The sequence below is a fragment of the Podarcis pityusensis genome (assembly GCF_964106645.2).
Source record: "Podarcis pityusensis genome assembly, chromosome: 6".
Classification (NCBI taxonomy): Eukaryota; Metazoa; Chordata; class Lepidosauria; order Squamata; family Lacertidae; genus Podarcis; species Podarcis pityusensis.
The window spans coordinates 51,007,052-51,020,964 of NC_138030.1; the positions used below are offsets into that span (position 1 = coordinate 51,007,052).

The window sequence follows — 13,913 nt, forward strand, 5'->3', positions numbered from 1 at the left end:
GGTGGAAGAATTCCACAGTTCGTTCTCGGATAAGCCCAAACCATTAGCTAGATTCTGGGAGGAAGAATTTGGACCCACAGACGACGAAGGGGACTTTGTGGGTTTTCCTGCCTCCGAAGAGGAGGGAGAGGAGGTGTTCGAGGGAGAAGAATCAGACTGGGAGGTTCAACCAGCGGGAAGAGATCCGAGCGGATGGGAGGCTGGTTTTGAATCCTCAGAAGATGATGACAGTTCCTTCAGGGGATTCCCCGCATCGCCGACCCAGGAGAGAGAGGAGGTTGTATCGGAAAATCGCGCCGGGGGTGGGGGGTCCTGAGGAGGAGGTGGATGTCAGGGAACTGCCATCAGTGCCGGAGGGAGAGAGCAAGCTCCAGAGGGATTCCAGAGAGCGTCCCGGGATTGGGAGAGGCAGCCCATCTTCTGGGGAAGAGAATCAGTGTAGCACCAGTGGAGAAGGGGGGCAGGTGGTGGAATCGGCGAGGCGGTCCCATGACTCCTTGCTGGGGACCAGCGGGGAGAGTAAGGGTCCTCTGCTGCCTACGCCCTCCTTGCGCAGAAGGCTTTCGCGCAGGGAGAGTAGGAGGAGACTAGGCGTCAAAGAGCTTCTTTGCTGGAAGAAGTTTAAGAAACGCCCACTGACGGATTCTGCCAGCGATTGAGACAGCCACGGGTGAGTGGCTGTCCGGACAGAAAAGGTTCACTCAGGCAACCCAGCCAGGTGTTTGCACCGGCTTACGCACGAGCAACCCCTAGAACCATTACAGGTAAGTTTCAAGGCAATGATGGAGCCTCACAAACAAAAGATGCCATACATGCCTCCAGGGAGTTGCATGTTCATAGTGAATGTTGCCAGTTAACAATTTGGCCATCACATTTTGATCCTGGTGTAATTTCTGTACTGTCTTCAAAGTCAGTTCCATGTACAATTTATTAAAGTAATCTATCTTGGATATTACTAGGCCATGGATTACTGTATCAAGATATTTTTTCTTCAGAGAGAGATGTAGGCTGTATGCTATGCTGACACTGGTAAAAGACTCAGCAAGCTGTCATTGTGAGCACCCACTAACAAAGCTAGATCAAACAGAACTCCAGACTGGGCCTCAATACATTTCGTTTCAACAACTAATTTTAAAATTTGCATTTGTCATTGATGCCCAAGTGACCAGACAACAATTCTTGGTGTGGCTCTTGATGGAAGAAGCAATGTGGCAGCAATACATGCTTTATTGCAAATAAAATCCCATTGTATGTGGTGCTAGTGAGCAGTGGTTCTATATCTTTAGAACTGAACATTGGAGTTCCTACAAAAGTTTCACATAGAATGAGTTCTGGGTATTTTTTCCAGCAAAAGGCAATAATTTTAACGTTTATCTGATTCTTTTCAGTTTTGCTTTCTTTATATGTGGCTCTCAGTACTGTATAGACTTAGTCACGTCATTGACCTCTTTTCCCCATCTGTGCATGTGAACTAGACTCACCTTGCTCCACAACAGAAGCTGTGGTGTGGGAAATAGCCATTATTGGTGACAGCTACTTGATAAAGTCTGAGAATAGTGGGGAAGCATGCCATTGGGCCATGGTTCTGAAGGCAGCCATGCTCTAGATTACATTTCAGGAGCCACTCCTAGGCATTTTCAGTAGCACTGCCCATTCCTGCCAGCTGCTCCCCCCTCTTTCCTCTGAGCATGGTCAGTCAAGCATGCTAATTTTCCAGCAGAAGTGTTGTCATAATTAGGCAGCTTGTCTGAGGGTTTAGTGGTACTTAACCAGATGTGAAAAGGCTGGTCCCCTGGTCCTGGCTTGTTCACAGGAGCTTTTGCCAGATGCCTTGTCACTGATGTTCACGCTGCCCGTAATGGGCTGCCAAGCTCCCTTTCCCACTGCTTGCCTCTCCTTTTATGCTAAGCATGCATCTGAAAACTTTGTCCACAACCCTCTTATTTGGTTGCCTTCTTAATAAATTTGAAACAACTAGAAAACGGGGCCTGTGTGAGGAGGTTGGAAATCCCTTGTACAAAGCAGGAGAGAAATTTAGGTGGGAATAATGATAGAAGCACGCTTTTACTAATAGAGAACTACTTTCAAAGAGCAGTATATGAAAATATATGAGGCAGGGCCATAGCTCTGTGGTAGAGCATCTGTTTTGTGGCCAGAAGGACCCAGGTTCAATGTCTAGCATCTCCGTGTAGGTCTGGGAGTGTTCCCTGTCTGAAACCCTGGAGAGCTGCTTTTCAGACAGACCCACATGTTCCTTCTGGGCAACCTTGTGGTGGGTGGGACCAGAGGCAAAAGTGGGTAGAGCAACACCCCTCCCCCTGAATCCTCCACCCAAGCAAACATGAGGCATTATTGTAGTCCAAGGATATTCTGCCCCACCAGAACTGTTCAAGGAGGCCACAGAGCAGGGCTGGTGAGGGTTGTAGCTTTGGGACAGAGGGCGTGGCTGAGGAGGAACTATAACCTGAGGAGAAACTGGGCCTGAACAGAGGAGGATTTATGGCAGCCCTACTGGTTCCTCCGCACTGGACACTGAACCTAGAGGGTTCTGAAGGGCATTGCAACAATTACATAGTGAATTAAGCAGAATGGACTGTGAGAGGTGGGGGGCACTGAATTTTGACCTTGTACCGGGCTCTGCTGAAAGATTGAAAGAGCAAAGTCTGCCCCTGGCCTGAGGTTCCCCACCCCTAGTGTTAAGCAGATTTAGTTAGTCAGGGCGGCTCATATTTTCATACCAAGTGTACCGCAAGAGTACTTCGGCACAGAAAACACGAGCTACACGCTGCCTTGTCACGCTGGGGTGGGAGAAGTGAGCCCAAAATTTGACACACACACACCTCCACCCTTGCATTGCCTTCCCAAAGCCAGGAAAGGGCTAACTAGGCTTTAGAAAGGAGGTGGGAGGACTCTAGAACCCTGTCAGAGCAATCATGCCTCCTTCCCAAAGCCCATCTCCTTCATTATCCTGCTTTGGGAAGGTGGCACAAGGGCTGAGAGGGGCGTCACACATTGCTGAGGGATGCGTGTGGTCCTTGGGCCATGCATTGGACCACCCAGAGCTAGATGGACCAAGGGTCTGACTCTGTAGAAGGCTGCAAAGCCATTACTGTTTACTGTGGCTCCAGCGTGCTCCCACCACTGGTCTTTGAAGCCAAGTGCACCTGATGTCGGCCACAATCTATGTGTATCCTCTCTGTAGTACAGCGGGGGGGGGGGGGGACAGGACCGGGATGCACAACTTGGCTTTGTTTTAAGCTGCTTAGCCTAAGACAGCTTCCTATGTTCCTATATATATTTTGGAGAGGGGTGTAAACACCTTTTGTTGTAGTAGTCTGTCGCCAGAGATAGGAGATCTCTGATTTGTATGACGCTCCCCTGTTTAGCCAGTCCTGTGTTTAGGCCCAATTCATATGGTCAGTTGAGGTCACAGTGGCTGGCTTCCTCTGACAAGCACAGCATTCATTTCATAAAGAACAATAGCTGGTTTGTAATGACTTTTCATACAAGTAAGTATCCTATGATAATTACAGTTACACATGGTAAACAGGGTGGTGAGCCAATCCTGTCATTCTAATATTGAATTCCTTTCCTGACAGAAGTGTCTCCTGATGCATCTGAGGGGTGTGCCGGATCTAGCTGGTGGGAAATAGGGTAATTTGCTATCAGTAATTTTATACCTCTTCTCCTGGTAATGAGAGACTAGCTTTAACTTTGGTACAGAATATTATGAAACAGCCCCCAGATTTTCCAAGCAATGCATTTAAATCAACTTCAACTAGGTGTAAATTGGGCACATACTCAGCATCAGCTAACATAAAAACTTTGAGACACTTTAATTACTCCTTGCACAATCCAGGGTAGTTAAAGAGTGAGAAAATAACAGATTTCTCCCCACTTCTCAATGCTTGCTGATGGATGGATTGTAAATGGCTGGCTACTACATAGATTGCACCCTAGGTTAAAGGCATAAGTCTGAGATTTCATTATTTTTTCACAAGAAGTGTAGGGTGCGTGTGTCTGGTTTTGTTTTGAAGCATTGATCCAGGTTACCTTAGTATCAAGATACTCCTTGGGGGTCCAGTTGGGCGTGTTGCACACATTCTTGCACAAAAAGTCAATGCTAACTAGAGAATGAGCACTTGTTTTGCAGGGAATTTCTGCATTTTATGAGTACTAAAGGGGGGTGAAATTTGGTGTGCCTTGGTTTCTGAAATACCTGAATGTTCAACCTAGAGGGAGCTCTGTTACACAGAGAAGATTAACTGCTATTCACACAGCAGTTGCTTTTACAGTATCCAATTATTACTGTTGTTATTTGAAAATTTTATGCAGCTTTTCAGCCAACCCCCGCCCCATAGCCCCCTTTGCAGATAGATAATATGCTAGCTACAAAATCTTTCTTGGTTCCTCTCATTCTTCCATTTTGTTATATTATGGGAATGTCAGCATGTCATCCATAATGTTACAAAGTAGTGTTTTCTGATAGTTTTCTTGGGTCATGGTTTGTAGCAGCCACGGCTGGTAATAAAGTGTGACCTTTGAAGCTTCTGGCACAGCAAAGCTGCCGTTATCCCAAGTGCAGCACTTTAGCGTTGCCTTCAGGAGTGAACAGAAGCTGTTCACTTATATGGGAGAAAGGAAAAGAGTGCGCTTTGGGGTTTGTCCTGTGCTATACCTGAGCCTCATGCTCCAGTTTCTGGGTTAGAGGTCAGGTGCCCTTGAGTTTCTTCCAAAGTACAACCTATTTGTCTTGTCCCATAAAACTTAGTGGAAGCCATTATAAACTGAAGCACTGTTTCCATAGCCCTAGCCCACCATCACAGTCCTGTGCTGAATTCTATTTCTGCTTAGAGTTACATTCCAGAGTGAGATTCTCCTCTTTTGGTGTAATAATTAGGATCAAGCAAGTGGGGATGAGGATGCTAGCTTCACTGTTTCCTTCAAATGTGAAGATTTGAAGTGGGAAGCCTGGTACTCGTAGGAGCTCTGCATGTGAGTTTCAGTGGACAGGGGTGGAAGAACGGAAATTCATTGATCACCAGAAGCATGCTGGCGCCTTCTCCCTGCAGCTCCTGGACCTGCCTTCAGGTGAGAGAAATGGAATGTTGTTCCACTTTCCCCATTGTTAGTTATTGAGCCACTTCACTGTCAGGTGTGATAAGCAGGTGTCATCCCCAAGTGTAGCATTTTGCATTTCCCATAGAGACAGAATGACTGCCATTATCTGAGGGTGCGTCCAGAAGATAACTCTTATGTGCAGTTGAAACATCACTCTTAGGACCCACCTTGTTTTTGTGATTGTAATAATTTTAAACTGTTCTTAATATTGCATTTTAAATGGTTGTAACTTATCCTGGGATCTTAAGATGAAGGGAGGGTAAGTAGGAGTTAGGAGTAGCAGCAGCAGCAGCAGCAGCAGCAGCAGCATATTTTAAAAGCCCAGTTAATTTCAGATACAGTTAAGAGTGGGATAAGAGATGATATTATGATAGAGCAAGTTGGCATTTTGCGGAAACATAATCAATTGCCTTTAATTCTCAATATATTAGCCATTAACTCAGTTTTACGTTTAGGGTATGTTCTAGCTTTGTAAGCTCTAGTTGGGTAGGAGGGACAGGCTAGGGTGGGCAATGTTGATTTTGAAAACACTGTCGAAGGGCAACAGAGGCCTTTGAATTCACCAGAGCTATCTTTGAAAGCTGCGCTTTTCTTTTTTTGCTAACAGGACGTTAAATATATAAATTATTATTCAGGCATCTGTTCAAAGTTTGTCTGACTTTCTAAATTTCTAACCAGACAAAAATCAGAAAATGGAAAAAGAAGAAGAAAAAAGGACAACACAATTTTTATTTTTTATTTTTTTCTCTTGCCCGACTAGCAAAGTACTGCTAAGGCTACAGCTGCACATACCTCTTGTACTCATTGCCTCTCCACATACACCCATTCCCACCCCTCCCACATGGAGCCTTAGGCCTTTCCTAAGCTGCTTGGCGTGGTCTCACTTTCTTCAGCAACATTCTAACTTCTAAGAGGCTTAATAGCTAGGGAGATTTGGAGGGGAGTGAAAAGGTGGGGGTTTCTCTCTCTTTTTCAGCCCTGGCTTTAAGGAGTTTATTTTCTTAAGCTTATTGGGAAGAATATCGAGTGGACTAGTAAGGAGGTTGTGACGGGCAGGCTTTTTCCAGGATTTGGGAATGTTAAATGCACATGCTGCATTGTGGGCAGTTTTCTTCAAAAATTTCCTGGGGAGTTTCTACCACTTCTTGCAGCTTATTTGTTCACTTAGCTCATTTCTGCAGCCAGGTTGATTGCCAGTGAAATTAACTTTCTGTCCTCATTGTGTAGGGTGGGGTGGTGACAGAAATTACCTCAAAAAGAAAAGTATAAACCGTGTCACATAAAATGAAGGAGAACCAGGATAGTGACAGTACAAAGAAATGACAGGACAAAGAATGCCCCTCTAGGGTGAGAGGACTTCTTATTGTGAAACTTCCCCAACTTGATGCCTTCCAGATGTTTTCAACTGCAGCTCCCATCAGCCTCAGCCAGCATGGTAAGGGATGACTGAAATTGTAGTACTAAACATCTAGAGGGTTCTGATTGTGAAAGGTTGTTGCAGTGGAATGAACCACTGTTGTTACTTTTAACTTGCTTTGTGAAAGCTGCTCTGAAAATGTGTTTTCATTAGAGGATGGGATATACATTCATAAAATGAAATAAGTGATTGCCCATTGGACATTACAATGAGATATTCAGGGAACTCTGGGACTCAATTTGTTTACCAACCCTGAGTGCATTGTGGCAATGCCAAGAAGGAACAAAAAGCAAGATGGCAGAATTTGGGTCACACTCTGTCACAAGACAGGTCTTCCCTTGATTATCTTACACGAGCTCTTAAAAGTCTGTTGGCATCCTCTGTATCGTGTTAAAAGGTAGCTCACTTTATTACCTATATTATTGGGCAGTGTCCAGGTAAGTCATTTGTGTAGCCAGGTAACTAACATATGGATGCTCAGCTCTGAGGGATGACAAATAATTTGGTCCAAGGCAGCTCTTTTATGGGATCTTACAATTAGCAATTAAAGCATAAAAAATAGTTCCAGGCAGCAACTGCTAAATAAACGCTTGTCACTACTGCTGACTGGGGCTGCTTTATTTCCCTGTGTGTTTCCGCCTCTCTGTATAACTTACGGTGCTGTAAATGCACAGCAGCTGTTAATATGATTCTGTCGATACATTTACCATGGTGATTTGGCAGTATTTGGCGACTGTGTGAAGAAATCACTCACTGGTTGGAAGGCAAGAAAGACAAGCTGTCAATATCTCAGAAGAAATGCTAATAACCCTGGTGACAAATTGTCCCAGGAAGTCTCGAAGGGTTAAAAAAGAGAGAGCATTTCCAGAAACGAGGATTCTTGTTTTTGCTCAAGTGAAGAGAACTCATCTCTCCTAACGCTGCTACCAACTGCTCTCTTGCTCTAGTTACTGGTTGTTTTACCGAATAAATATTCATGGGCTTGTGTGAGTTGACTTAGACATGCTACTATATAGATTAAAGTGTGAGGGAGAGGAGATTCCTTGCAATGTGCTTATGTCTGATTTGGAGCAATTCCTGATTCCCATTGCAGCCCCACACCCTCATACTGCATCCCATACCATTGAAGAAGCTACCACAACCCACTCACCCAAGGAAAGTCTTGTCGAGGAGTTGTCTGCAAGGGGGACAAGGGAGTCCCCTTTTTCTGATCTTCCATTCATTCTATGGATCTCAGGATTCAGCCCTTGATGTGAAGTGAACATTTCACACAATCATTTATTACTGTTTTTCGACCCCAAAAAGAGCCCTTTAGACAAGCCTTAGATGAAACAAGGGTTCCTCTCCTCTCATTCCACATTCCACCTGCAGAGGCTAATAAGTTGGGGTTTTTTTAATAGTGTTCCCAGATAACTTCTGTTTAAATATTTCTTGGAACATAACAGTAAATCAAATTACCACCCTTCACAATTTAATCACATGACTCAGGGTTTTTAAAAGAAGTTTGTATCAGCATGAAATCAAAGAGGACAAAGGCTTTGTTTCTCAAATTTCTGCTCCTTAAGTTTGGTGGAGAAAAACCTGAAAATGTGACCATAGGGCACAATAAAAATTAATAAACCAAAAGCAAAATGTCATTATTCTTAAACCACTCCAGCCTCTAAAGAAGTAAGGAGCCCTTAGGAGGGATGAAACATGTATTTTACAAATACCCTGAGCCCTGACAACATACACAGTGCCTAAGTTGCAAATGAAAATATGAAAAATACATGATCACTGCTTTAATGTGTGCTGCACGCTTTCGAAATTGGAGATCCATCTAGCTCCCACATCTCTGACTTAGGAGTTTAGGATGTTTAGCAAGGTTTTAAGAAAACTTAGGAAGGAAAGAAACCACTTCAGAAGGTGAAGAGCCCTTAGGCTTTCTTAGTACAGGCATTTCCCCACTTATGCACGATTGACTTGTGTGTGCGGTGCCAGGAAATAAATAAATAAATAGATAGATTCAAACCTGGGAATGATGGGAAAGAGCTGGAAAGTTCTTGTTGCTCATCATGAGACCCTCCCCAGAGGCCGAGGGGGATGTCAGTGAGCCAAAAGTGCAGAAATAAAGATTTTAAAAGGCTTTTAAAAAAAAAAGAATTTATGGGCTCCAATATGGTGCATGGGAGCTCTTGCTGATCTTGCGCTATCCCACTCAACAGCTGTTGGGAGGGAAGCTGTGTTGCAGCGGGCTCGGACACACGGTTCCCTACATTTTCTTGCACTATGAAGGCAACGGTACAGTATAAAAGAAAAGGGCATTTCTGATGCCTCTTAAATCACCCTAGTTCCCTGCTTTGACGAGGCTCCCCACTTACATGCATTTTCCTTATATGCACAGGCAGGGATGGTGGGCATTCTAGAAAGCATCCAGATTGGGAAAGGATGCTGTAGATCTCCTAGCCTTGCTTGTCTAGAAGCTTCTGTGACCATGCTTGTTCCCTGTGTCTTTGCATGTCCAAAACTTTGACAGGTCTGATATAACATACAGGTTTTTAATGAATGGTTTATTTCCTCTCATTTCCTCTTCCATGTGCAAATGTTCAATGTTCCTTTTCATCTGAGGGAATATCTAAGCATGAAAGGGTGCTGGTTCCACTGAGCCTGTCTCAGCCCCTTAACTGTGTTTATTGATGTACTCATTGTTCTATTAGCATTTTAGTGTTTTTGCAATCATGGCGATAAACAGATCCATAACTGTATCCTGCGGGTGTAGCTGCCCATGTACATTTAGATGCTGATGAGACCTCCATACAGAAAGTGTCTCCAGATGTGCCTCCTTGGCAGTGTGATACCAACATGCAGCGTTCCCTGGAACCAGTGGCTAGGGGGAAACTGCAGGGTACTGGGACAGGGAACAGGAACAAACTTTATCAAAAAAAAAAAGTGCTGGAAAGCGCCAGATTTTGCTGATATTAAGTTATAATTCAAGGCAGTGAACATGTGCTCTGCTGGCAGCAATAAAGATTCAAATCATAAAGTTTTACAGTGGAACGGTTTCTGTAAAAGCATCGTTACAAAGTGGGAACCGTGCCTTTAATTCTTATGACATATGGGACCGCCTGCTTCATTTTGGTCTCAGCACTGTTTAGTGAATCGGTTGGGGTGGTGCAATGGGGGGCGTCTCTGTAACTGAAGTCAGGTTTCTTTTCCACCACCCTCCCCCTTATTCCCTGGTAACTTAAGTTCCTTGAGAGGTGCTAAAGGCCGTGCTACAGACGTTACTATATCTTCATGATTTAACATTTTCAAAACACAGGAGTTTGGGGATTTTAAGGGTGGGATTTTCTTATGTGTTTTTGACTTCACCACCAATTAGAATAGATTTCATTTCTCTCCATAAAGAAAACAGTTTTTTTTTTTTGTCTTTGTAGTATTGTCTTAATCAGAATTGTCTTTTGTGTGTCTACTCCAGAGCATAGGTTCTCAAAATCAAGAAATCAGCTGTAATTTTGCACATACCCCTCCCACACCACATGTACTGGGACAAAGAAGCATGGTTGGTCTCATATTTTTTCTACCTTTGGGATCTTGTTTCTGGTGTGGGAAAAGCAGATGAAAGGAAAGTGCATAGTGTGTCTCATAGGTCTCTGCCAAGTTTTAAGCCCCTTGGGATGGAAGGTTCTCAGGATAGGTCCATTGAGCATCAACCCTTGCTATTAATGTGGAAGGAATTTACAGTCCACCTTCTTATATTGCACTGATTGGAAGGGGGGGCGTGATGGACTATCAATTGCCATCCTGATCCAATGTAGACCCTTACTGGGAAGGATGGAGGAGGAATTCCAATCTCTTGTAGCATCTCTTCACATCTCCCAGTTTCAGAGTGCAAGTGAGTTTGGTAATTCTGGATATGTATTGACCTATTTGGAGGTAGCATTCTGGCCCAGAGGTGGACCACAGCATTTCCCCCCCATAATTGCACAAAATAGTAGGGTGCATCTGTTGGCTTGTGCACATGAAAATTCATCAGGTTGCTTACACATAATGAGAGAAAGGTCACATTGGAGTGAAAAATATGTTAGGGGGCCACTTTTTTGTCCAAAAGCCATATTGTGCTGACCTGTCCTATGAAGTATTTGGTGTCATGATATTTTGACTTTTCTTTGGGGCAGGATCTCTTTAGCCACTAGAAATGCAGCTTCTGCGCCCCCTAAAGAGTTATGCGGTACACTGCTGCACAGGGTATAGGAATGATATCAGCCATATGTACGAACATTTCAGTTGGGTCATCATCATCTGAAATATTAATGACTGAATTTCAGGATAGAAGATTAATACATTTAGGTTTCAGGGAAGAAATATCCTTCAAAACCAATGAATAGTTGCTGACAGGGCAGTGGTAGGCAATTTAATCTGTGCCTAGGATACTGGACAGACAGGTTCTAAAACAGCCAAAAACTGTTATTTCCAAATGGAAACAGGAACAGGTTGGGTGTGGTGGGCTAAATGCTAGAGCCAATATATTTCTAGAGCAGAAATTGGTAGTTAAATTAAATTGCCTGTGAAATTGCCACCTAATCATTTATATCTCGCTCTTGCTTCAATAATCTTGTGATGCAGATTAAGAGTTTTCCCAGTTTGAGGTAGCTTAGACAGAGGCTTGAATGCTCAAGTTTATGCAGGGAGCTGAATAAGGATTTGAACCCAGGTCTGACTGGACCAAATACAATTGTCTATCCAGTGTGCCAAGCTTGCTGTCATCGATCAGACACAGGTGACAGATGAAGTAGTTAGAGATGAATAATATTTTTTTAATTTCAGTACTTACTTTGTCTGTGTTTATCTTGTGTTGAAGAACTGATTTACAGGGCAATCTTAGCCAAACTTACTCAGAAGTAAGTGTCGCTGAATTCTGTGGAATTTATTCTCAGGTAAGTGGGGCTAGAACTGCAAACGAAGCTGTACTTGGTTTGCATGTTTGATGGTTTCTGTTTAAGGCTAGGGGTTCTCAAAGCTTCTATGAGTTAAACCTGGGATTCTGAAGAATAGTTCTTTAGTAGAGTCTGAACAGAGCCTTCCTTGCACAATATGGCGATGGGTGCTCTGGGAATAGCTTCTGAGCAGTTGCTCCCTACAGAGTCTATGATTCTAGAGCAACCATAGTGATGGTGCACTAAAATTACATAACTCTCATTGGCTTGAAATAAAGAGAGAAAAGTCTGAATTTGCCACTTACTTAGGTCTAAAGATGCTCTTTTGCCATTAGTTATTGACTATTTACATGTCACACACTAAGCTAGGATTGGCTTGCTAGGCTATTTTTGGCTTGTGAGGGTGCAGTGAGGATGGCTCAACTCTATGAGGGCCGCATGCCAGCGGTGGATATAGCCAAAGCTGCCAGTGCACACTAATGCACAGATGTACACACTCTCATTGCACATACAACCCACATTCACACACACCGTGGTTTTCCAGTGATCAGCAGAGAAGCAGGGGGTTCCTCCTGATTACAGAACTGGGAACAGAGGTTCCATTTCTTCTAGCCCAGTGCTGCAATGAGATCAGTCTCCAAAGAGGATGAGCGACAGCACATCTTGGGTTTGTGTGCTTTCCAGTTCTCTTTCTCTGGCACAGTTGCAGGGAGAAGGTAAAAAACTTCCACTTCCATTTTACATTGACCATAATTTAGTGTTGCATCCAAATCCTAAATTGTGTTTAGTCTTATCTAGGGTTTGATGAAACAAAACAAATTCATAAGGTGGAGCTTAACTTTGACTTGTTTAAGCAAACCATACTTAAGGTTAACCACAGTTTGTTTGGTCTCGGGCATCATTACTAGTTGCAGGAAAGCAAAAACTTTTGAACTCTTCCCACATCTGCACTGTAGGAGGATCACTGGCTTGTCCTTGTAACACTAAACCATGGTTTACCATTTCATGCTAACACAGCCATCATGTCTGTCAGTGCAGCCGTCAACCATTTTATTGGATTTTTGTGATAGTGCAGCTGAGTATCCCTATGTACACATGTTATGGCCCAAATTAGATTATGGTGTGCAGAAACCAGGCATTACTGAACTTCTCCTAATGTGTTCTGCAACAGTCACCAAAGTGTCTGACTGGATTTGCAGGACTCAGCAAGGGATGGTATGGTACTGCTTTCTTGGAGGAGCAGATTGATAACAGAGACTGGTGACACATGAGGGAAGTTAGGGATGGATAATCTGCTGAATTTACATGACCCTGACTGGCCTGTGAAAGGCTGCAGTTTTGTTGGGCAATTTTCAATTTACTTGCTGCCCATTGTATTTTAAAATTGCCACAAGACTAGTCTGGGTGCGTGGCAGGGAAGCTGACTTTTGTGGTTCAAAGGAGGCATATATACACTTCAGAAAGGAATAGAGTTCCTAACTATAAGAGGTTTGTGTGTGGCTGATCTAGCACATTCCCATTCTTGCCAAATTCCTGGAAGGTCCTACTGTTTTTGTGCCTTTATTGTAATTACATTGCATTGCTTGTTGTTTCTTGTGGCCCTTTGAACCTTTCCTTTAGGATTACACCACCTGCTCCTCCAGCTTTGTATGTGTTAATGTGGATACTGGTTTAAAATACACACCAGAAGAGTTAATAAGATATTGAAGACATGCTTCTTTGTTGTCCGTCAGTCCTAATGGCAAACTCAGGTGGTGAACGCTGACAGGACTGGAGCCAAAAGGGGGCCATGGAGCAGGAGAGGGATATATGGTGCAGGTGCTAATAGCATGCTTGGGGAACCCACAAGGTTGCCATAACTTCAAAAATATTTTAAAAGTCAGACCTAAGAGTTCAACATCGCCTTCTGCAAGGTCTTAATGAGCACTGAGCATGCTCAGTAGCCATGGAGTGCTGAATGTCAGTTGGAAAAGGAAAAGAGAGAGGGAGAGGAGGAGAGGGAATGGACTTGAGTATCCTGAAGTATGGCATGGCTGACTGGCAATCTGCACAGGAGTACTGCTGTTAGGAGGTGAGGAAAAGTCCAATAGAAGATATGCTACAATAAAGGATACCCTGCAACATTCAGTGTAGGCCCCGTTTGTCTACTTCAAAACCTGCAGTTGGTGACACAGTATGGATAACATGATGCTGAAATTATGTGCAGTAAACATTTCCGTATACAGTACTGATATAGGACTGCACCAAGCTGTTCTTACGTTACAAAATCAAATAAAAAACCCTCCGTTCCACATTTAGGTAAGAGACCATTTGGGAGGGGTTAAATCCCTTCCCCACCTTACCTCCCCCTGCTTAATGTCTGAAGGAGAAGTTTTGGATTTGACCCTCCCCCTCCTTGGCAGCTGGCCAGTTTATGAAATAGATAGAAGGAGACAATAGAGTTGGTGCCAAAAAGCTTG

The 13,913-nt window shown here is 43.7% G+C and overlaps 1 protein-coding gene across 9 annotated transcripts in view; it reads left to right on the plus strand.

Annotated features, from left to right (window-relative positions):
• RNF220 (ring finger protein 220) overlaps positions 1–13,913 on the plus strand; it is a 327,498-nt gene that overhangs the window by 31,231 nt on the left and 282,354 nt on the right. Inside the window, exon 1 of one of the 9 annotated variants that reach the window (XM_081009384.1) lies at positions 13,427–13,525. The exons of 7 other annotated variants lie outside the window; for them this stretch is intronic. Coding sequence is in view for 1 of the 2 variants with exons in the window: in XM_081009393.1 (XP_080865519.1) it covers positions 13,479–13,525 (47 nt within the window). In the remaining variant the exon portion in view is untranslated. Of the gene's footprint in view, positions 1–13,426; positions 13,526–13,913 lie in introns of those variants that run through there. One more of the 9 variants, XM_081009393.1, reaches the window with a different exon arrangement.